This window comes from Mus pahari, chromosome 14, assembly GCF_900095145.1.
Source record: "Mus pahari chromosome 14, PAHARI_EIJ_v1.1, whole genome shotgun sequence".
NCBI lineage: Eukaryota > Metazoa > Chordata > Mammalia > Rodentia > Muridae > Mus > Mus pahari.
Window position 1 is genome coordinate 69,631,520 of NC_034603.1, and position 8,176 is coordinate 69,639,695.

The following is an 8,176-nucleotide window of genomic DNA, read 5'->3' on the forward strand; positions in this document are numbered from 1 at the left end:
GAAAAACCCTGTCTCGAAAAACCAAAAGAAGAAGAAGAAGAAGAAGAAGAAGAAGAAGAAGAAGAAGAAGAAGAAGAAGAAGAAGAAGAAGAAGAGACCTTCTAAAAATAATTCGAGTAATCCCACCTGTAGCTCAAATAAAGGGGGAGGCAGATGTTCATTTATTCCAACCAGGAAGCGGTTTGGTTTCCAACAGTGAGTTGGTGGAGTAATTCAGAAACCATTAGGGAGCAGGGCCACCTCTTCCATGCAGTTTAACATTGGTACTTTCAAAAAGAACGTGTCTATGGAATGTGTGGAACTGAACCGAAGCCCACACTGTCACACATAAACCCCTGAAAAACGTGGCAAGTCCTCTCTAGACCAGGCTTCTAATGCCAACACCTCCTAAGCAGCAATTTTCAAAGGACTGAGAACCCTCCGAGTCAGCACACACGGTGACACCAAGCACACACCACCCCAGCAAAATTCCCCACCAGTTCCGATACAAACTCTGTCCCGCACTTCCCATCCCCAAACCGGCAAGGCCCATTAGCCCACCACCCCACCACCGCCCTTTCTTGAATCACATCTCATCAGCAGACAGTCCACTCCACTGGAAAAGTCCATGCCCTTACCCCACTAGCAGTTTCCTGAACCTACACACCCCTCCCGACTCCATCCGGGCTCCAATCTCCAGCCCTCTCCCCACCGCGACCCCCTCCCCTCAATCACGGAGTCCCCCTAAGACATCGTCCCCTCCCGAAAAGCCACCCGCGTGTCAAGCCCCGCTCCACCCACCAACCCTCAGTGGGGGCCCAGCTCCCACAAGGGGTGGGAGACAAGGGTCCCCAAAGTGGACCGAAAAGGCCCGCGGGAGGGGGATGGGAAACTCATCGGCCGTGCGCATGCGCCCGGGGCACCGCGGTAGCCGGTCGCCCCTAGGCCGGGAGAGGGCCCTAGCTGCCGCCGCCGTCCCCCGCCCCCCCACCACCGCACCTACACGCCGGCCCGGCCTCGGGGGTCCACGCAGAGAAGGATACTTAGAGCCAGCATTTTGGACTGGTAGTCGAAGGCCACCACCTCGCCCTGCAGCCGCTGCTCCTGGCACGTCCGGCACGACACCTGGCTCCCAACGCTGAAGTACTCGCCCGGAGGAGCCGCCATCTTGGGAGAGCAGCCGCGGCCGGCGGCGGCGGCGGCAGCAGCGGGCGAAAGCCGGGCCCCCAGCAAGCGCCGCGACGCGACGCGCGAGGCGTGCTGACGTCATGCGCAGGGGCGTGGCCTGGCGCTGGGTGGGGCGGGAGCCTAGGTAGAAGAGGAAATAAAAGAGAGGAATCTTGACTACAGTAAAAAATGTGAGGCGGCCGGTCTGCTCGGCTAAGTGCCTGCAAAGCTCTGTTGGAAGCTAAAGAAATAGGTACATATAAAGGCTAAGTGATTTACGTAGGACAAGATGGAGAAAGGGAAAGCAACTGGAGTCTCGCTTAAGCCCACACCTTACACAAAAACGTTTAATGAATGAACTCTATAAAATATTATCTTCATTTGCATACGAAGAACCAGAAGCTCACAGGACTTACCAGGACTCACTCAAAATGATTATAGCCAATTAAAAAGTAGTCGAACAAAATACATAAGCTGTAGGGTTAGGCAATCTAGAATCTGAAGCCATTTACCAAATACTATGACCTTAAGCAAATTAGCAAACTTATGTTTCTTCGGTGGGATCTAAATACTACTTAGTGAGCATCTGGCATCCCCTCAAGGAAGGAGTCAATATCCTCATTTTACAGACAAAGAAAGGAAATCTTAAAATTGTCAGGGTCACAAAACTAGCAAAGCCATGGTTTTGATTGTAACAAAGGTATTACTTACTGGCCTTTATCAGATAATAGCATTTGCCTCCTAAGGCAATAAGGAGGCTTAAGTGAGTAATGAGTACATGCATGAAATATGGCATCTAAGTAAATAATAGTGACCCTGTGATCTCAGAAAGCCAAGTAAAAGGAAGAACAGCTCTGGGATGTTGCTCAGTCACAGAGCACGTATCCATTCTCAAGGCCTGGGTTCAAGTCTCCGCACCAGTAGAAACATATATATATACAAAGCCAGGCGTGGTGGTGCACGCCTTTAATCTCAGCACTCGGGAGGCAGAGGCAGGCAGATTTCTGAGTTCGAGGCCAGCCTGAGTTCCAGGACAGCCAGGGCTATACAGAGAAACCCTGTCCCAATCCCCCCCCCCCAAAAAAAAGCCGGGCATAATGGCACATGCCTTTAATCCCAGCCCTCGGGAGGCAGATGCAGGTGGATTTCTGAGTTCAAGGCCAGCCTGGTCTATAAAGTGAGTTCCAGGACAGCCAGGGCTATACAGAAAAACCCCTGTCTCGAAAAACCAAAAAAATTACATGGGAGAGGTGGGAAGTTCAGAACAGGGGAATGGTAATAATGACAAAGTCCCGTCCCAATGATATCCATTTGATATTAGAATACTCACTAACCTTATGGAAGGAACTGTGCAGATGCACTTTTCAACCTCCCAGCACCAGCTGCCATCCTTCACCCACCCCTCCCTCAATATAAAAATCATCGGAGAAACGGGTTGACCTTTCTCTAGTGTACAGAGAGGCAAAGAGCCAGCTCTGGCAATGAGTGAGCCTGAACAAAGGTCAAAGTGATTCCTTGTCTCCAACAGGCAAAAACTTCCTTGTGCTGGAGGCACTGGTGCAATCGTTATAATGGAAATAAAAATTCTTCTCCATGCTTTTGTCTGTTTCAGAGGAATGTTGTGTCATTCTGGACCCCATAACAAGTCATATATGTGTAATTCCTCTTCTCCAGGCAGGAAAGAGGGATTGAACCCGGGACCTTGCACCACTGCTAACCTATATATTCTCATCCCTGACTCCACTTCTTTATGACATTGTCATTAGTCTCCCCTTTTTCTCAAGTACATGTCTGAAACTCTAAAAATAAGAATCTCTACATAGAATGTTTTTTTTTCCTACACATACAAAGAGAAGACTGAATTTATGTTAGGCCCAGTAAGAACTTAACACTTTCTAATTAAAATAGAATGATTTTTTGCTTTGTTTTGTGTTTTGGAGACAGGGTTTCTCTGTGTAGCCTCAGCTGTCCTGCCCTTTAGAGCAGGCTGGCTTCGAACTCACAAGGATCCACCTGCCTCAGCTTCCCAAGCACAGGGATCAAAGTCCTGTGCCACCACAATCCAGCTAAAACAGAATGCTCTTAATAGTCTATATCACAATACATTTTTTTTAGATTTATTATATATGCAAGGACACTGTAGCTGTCTTCAGACACCCCAGAAGAGGGCATCAGATCTTATTACGGATGGTTGTGAGCCACCATGTGGTTGCTGGGATTTGAACTCAGGACCTTTGGAAGAGCAGTCAGTGCTCTTACCCGCTGAGCCATCTCACCAGACCCACAATAAAATTTTCGTGAGCAGGCTCTCTGTTTCAAAGTGTCTTATTTGCCACATCACTTATTGAGTCTTCATTACATAAAACAAGAATTACTTGAACATAAGTACTACAATTCCAAAGGAGCTGGTCTCATTATTGACTGTCTAGTTAGGGGCTGCAGAGATGGCTCAGCAGTTAAGAGCACTGACTGCCTTTCCAAAGGTCCTGAGTTCAATTCCCAGCAACCACGTGGTGACTCACAACCATCTGTAATGGGATCTGATACCCTCTTCTGGTGTGTCTAAAGACAGCTACTGTGTACTCATCTAAATAATAAATAAATAAATAAATAAATAAAATTTTTTAAATGTCTAATCGAGCCAGCTGTAGAGGCAGAAGCAGGGTGAGGCCAGTCTGGTCAACAAAGTGAGTTCTAGGACTGCAAGGACTGTTACACAGAGAAACTCTGTCTCAAAAAACAACTAACTAACTAACTAACTAAATAAATAAATAAAAGTCTAATTGACTAAGGGATTAAATAGCAAATGCAGCACCGGTTTTAGACAGAGGGATGATCCTAGATCCAGATCTCATGACATTACACAGAACTACACACATTTAAACTTTTTAAAAAAGGTTTATTAGTTTGTTTATTTAAATTTTATTTATTTATTTATTTATTTTTCCCCAAAGCTGAGGATCGAACCCAGGGCCTTGTACTTGCTAAGTGCTCTACCACTGAGCTAAATCCCCAACCCCTATTTAATTTTTATAAGTATCTTGCGTACATGGATGTATGTGGCCCACATGTGTGCTTGGTGCCTGTGAAGGTCAAAAAATGGTATCAAACAATTTTAAGTCAGTATGCTGATATAGATTGGTAAAGTTTCGAAGGTAGAGACTGGAACCAGAGTAGATCTCAGAGTCCTTAAGAAGTAGGTATTGGCCGGTCGTGGTGGCACACACCTTTAATCCCAGCACTCGGGAGGCAGAGGCAGGTGGATTTCTGAGTTCAAGGTCAGCCTGGTCTACAGAGTGAGTTTCAGGACAGCCAGGGCTATCTTGAAAAACCAAAAGAGGGCTGGTGAGATGGCTCAGTGGGTAAGAGCACCTGACTGCTCTTCCAAAGGTCTGGAGTTCAAATCCCAGCAACCACATGGTGGCTCATAACCATCCGTAACAAGATCTGACTCCCTCTTCTGGAGTGTCTGAAGACAGCTACAGTGTACTTATTAATAAACAAATCTTTAAAAAAATAAAAAAGAAAAACCAAAAGAAGTAGGTATTGTGGCAGGGTGTGCTCATACATACCTTTAATTCCAGCTCGAGGGAGGGAGAGCCTGGCAGATCGTTTGAGTTTAAGGCCAGCCTAGTCTACAAAGTAAGTCCAGAACAGCCAGGACTCTGTTATACAGAGAAACCCTGTCTCGGAAAAACCTAAAACAAACAAACAAACAAATCTAAACAATGACAAATCGGTGGATAGTTTGTCCATACCTGTAATCTCAGCACTCCTAAGAAATTGGGAGTTCAAGGCCAGCCTGGGCCAGATCTACCTCAAAAATAAATAAACTGGAGCTTAAGCCCAGCAGAGGGAGAACGGCAGGTGGATCTCTGTGAACTTAATTAAGTCCAACCTGGTCTCTCTCCATAGTGACAGGACAGTCAGGGATATGTCTCCAAAAACAAACAAACAAACAAAAAAACATCTGTATGAAATTTTGGCTTCTTGAAGCGATCGAAAAACACTTTAATTTTATATTTCTATAATTTTATATCTTCATTTTCATCCACTCTTCAGACTTCAAGAACAAAGTTGCTTGAGGCACTAAGAAATCCAAGGGTGTGGTCTCATGCCCTTGGGAGTCTCAGCACTTGGGAGACAGAGGCAGGCTGATCTCTGGATATGAGAGCTCGGCCTGGTCTATAAAGTGAGTTCCAAGACTGCCAGAGCTACACATAGAAACCATGTCTTGAGAAACAAACCAAAGCTAACCAAACAAACAAACAAAAAGTCGGGCATGCTTTTAGCCTTAAATTCCAGCACTCGGGAGGCAGAAGCAGGAGGACCTCTTGAGTTTGAGAGCAAACCCTGTGTAGAAACACTCCCCACCCCCACCTCGCCCTGGACGCGCAAAAGAAAGAAGAAATCGAACAAGTATATCAACAGGCTCCTTACTTTACTCTAGGCAGATCTCCCCTAGGACTGTGTCCCTCCTAATAATTCAGAAACTGTGGGCGTGTGCCCTTCCTCTTTTCATGGAAATACTCTTTCTTGATTTATCTACCCAGTAAGGATTTTAAATGGCAGGAGGGTGGTAGGGGTGAGAGCAAGGCAAGTTTCTCGCACATAACACACACATGTTAAGCATTGGATTCTTGAAGGAAGACATGGATGAAGTAGAATTGGGAGAATCCTGAGCTAGAGACAGGTAGATGTCGACTAAGACTGTGTGCAACTGGAGCCTGGCTTTGACTCCCTTCTCTCCAAATGGTCCAGATTTGTGAGAAATGGGTAAGGATGTTGGAAAACAGAGGTCAGCTCCAGAAGATACCCTGGCCCTGGAGATTAGACATCGACTTCGCAGCAGCAGAACAAGGAACCGGGACACACAGAACTGGTTCCCAGGTTCATCGGTCCCCTGATCCGGAACAGCAGCGGGTTTCTGCACTCCGCCGGCAGCCCACGTGCTAGCAACAGCGGCCACGTGGGGCCCTGAGGAAACGCCTTCGCAAAGGTTTGTCCCCTCCGCTGTCCAGTAGAGAGGAAGGCCGAGAAAGAAAGCCGGAGAGGAAACAGTACCAGCTACGGCCCCAGCTCGCGCGTGTCCGGGACCGCGGGGGCGGGGCGGGGAGGGGGTGGGGCTTGGCTTAGACCCCTGGCGGGGAGGGCGGGGCCGGGGCTGGAAAGGGTGGGCTCTAGAGGGTCAGCAGGTAGCCGCTTCATTTCTGCTAAGGTTCCTCGACTTGCGCCCTAGAGGGCTCCCGGCTAGAGGACTCCTGATTCACCATGGAGTCCACGCTGAGCGCGGGCATCATGATGGCTGAAGCACTACAGAACCGGCTTCCCGGGCTAGAGAATATGTGGCTCTGGGTCACCTTTCTGGGCGATCCCAAGAACCTCTTTCAGTTCTGCTTCCCCGCGGCCTACTACGCCTCCCGCCGCCTGGGCATCTCCGTGCTATGGATCACCTTCATTGCTGAGTGGCTCAACCTTGTCTTCAAGTGGTGAGACAGAGAGAAAAGCCTTCGGGCATCCTGGTCCCCTATCCCTTTGGGGCCCTGATCTCCCTCAAGTAGTTACCTCAAAGGCAGCTACCTCCTCTTATCCCCTAGTCTTCACCTCAAGTTTATATCTTGGCCACAGATCTCACACCTCACCCACCCTCAACTGTCCCGATCAGAGAAACGACTTAAGGGGCGTGTTCAACTGCAAATACAGTCTCCGCCTCAGACCTACTGATTTCGTAACTCCAAATTTAGTTGTAGTTGGAAATCTGCATTTTAGCAATTATTGCTAGAAATTAAGGTAGCCGAAAAATCTTCTTTCTTAGCTGAACACTTTTTTTTTTTTTTTTTTTTTTTCCATCTATCCATTTGTTTGACATTAAGCTAGGCACCAGTTTCATTAAGATGTGGTCCCTGGTTTGGGCACAAAAGCATAGGCAATGCTTGAAGACTTACTAGAAATACAGATTCTAAGGCTCCAGGCCAGATCTGCATTTTAACAATGCCACCCACCCCCCACCCCCCCACCCCCCCCACCCCGTTTATAAATTGCCCAGTGACGTTTAAAAGACACTCAACATCAGTCACTAAAGGGAGTCCTTACCCTACCTGCAAGGAACACTTTCCTTTTTTCCCCAGTAGTTAGTCTAGCTTTCTCATTCTAAGAAGCCAGTGGTCCCACACCACCGGGCCTCCTGCTGCCCTGCCCTTGGGGTTTATTTGTGCCACCGTGTTTGTTTGCTTGCTTGCTTTTCAGTCTTTTCCGAGGATGGAAGGGAGTTACTCCACACTGCTCTTGTCCAGGCTCCCCAGCCTTGAAGGAGGAAGCAAGGATCATAAAGAGACATGGAATAGGCTAGCATATTAGACAATAGACAAGCTGAAAAGCAGACTAGAAGTCCCTCTCCCTCCCTCCCTTCTCCACAAGGGCTTGTAAACCCTTCTAATGTCTAATCATTTCCTCCTGGCCTAACTGCCCCTATCCTACCTCCCTCAGAGCCGGCACTTAACATCCAGGTAACAAAGCCTCTGATTGTTCTCCTCCTCCTTCATTGAAAGTCTCTCCATCCAACCCAACCGAGAATGGTGGTCCTCCTGCCTGTCTCCCCAGCGCTGCGATGACAAGTGTACTCCAGCATCCCTGACCCCATCCATATTCATTTAATAGCTCTGTGGTCAGCACTTGGTCTCTTTCTGGCCGCAGCGGCCTCCTCTATGTGGGGTTTTCCAGAGGTTAGACAAGCACCTGCTAGGCCAGGGGGGTTGGATTCCCCCACCCCAGCTTTTCTCAGGCTTCTCTGTACATTCCCTCCCCCCAGTTTCACACTTGAGGCTCCCCCTCAATAATTCAGGCTGGAAGCAGGAAACTAAGAGCGGGAACAGGGATAGGCAAAAAAATCAGGGAACCAGGGCCTGAGAAGAGCCAGCTGGGCAGTGAGAGGGATAAGAGAGGGACCCTTGTCTCAAAACACATGTATACCCTTACACAGTCTCTCTCTCTCTCTCTCTCTCTCTCTCTCTCTCTCTCTCTCTCTCTCTCT

The 8,176-nt window shown here is 48.0% G+C and overlaps 2 protein-coding genes across 2 annotated transcripts in view; one reads left to right on the forward strand and one right to left on the reverse strand.

Moving 5' to 3' along the window:
* The window catches only part of Lsm12 (LSM12 homolog), a 20,903-nt gene extending 19,703 nt beyond the window's left edge, over window positions 1-1,200 (reverse strand). Inside the window, exon 1 of the mRNA XM_029546690.1 lies at window positions 1,023-1,200. Within this exon, the coding sequence (XP_029402550.1) occupies window positions 1,023-1,146 (124 nt within the window). The 5' untranslated portion in view covers window positions 1,147-1,200. The remainder of the gene's footprint in view (window positions 1-1,022) is intronic.
* A 4,991-nt stretch (window positions 1,201-6,191) lies between these two features.
* The window catches only part of G6pc3 (glucose-6-phosphatase catalytic subunit 3), a 4,419-nt gene continuing 2,434 nt past the window's right edge, over window positions 6,192-8,176 (forward strand). The window contains exon 1 of the mRNA XM_021213212.1: window positions 6,192-6,635. Within this exon, the coding sequence (XP_021068871.1) occupies window positions 6,418-6,635 (218 nt within the window). The 5' untranslated portion in view covers window positions 6,192-6,417. The remainder of the gene's footprint in view (window positions 6,636-8,176) is intronic.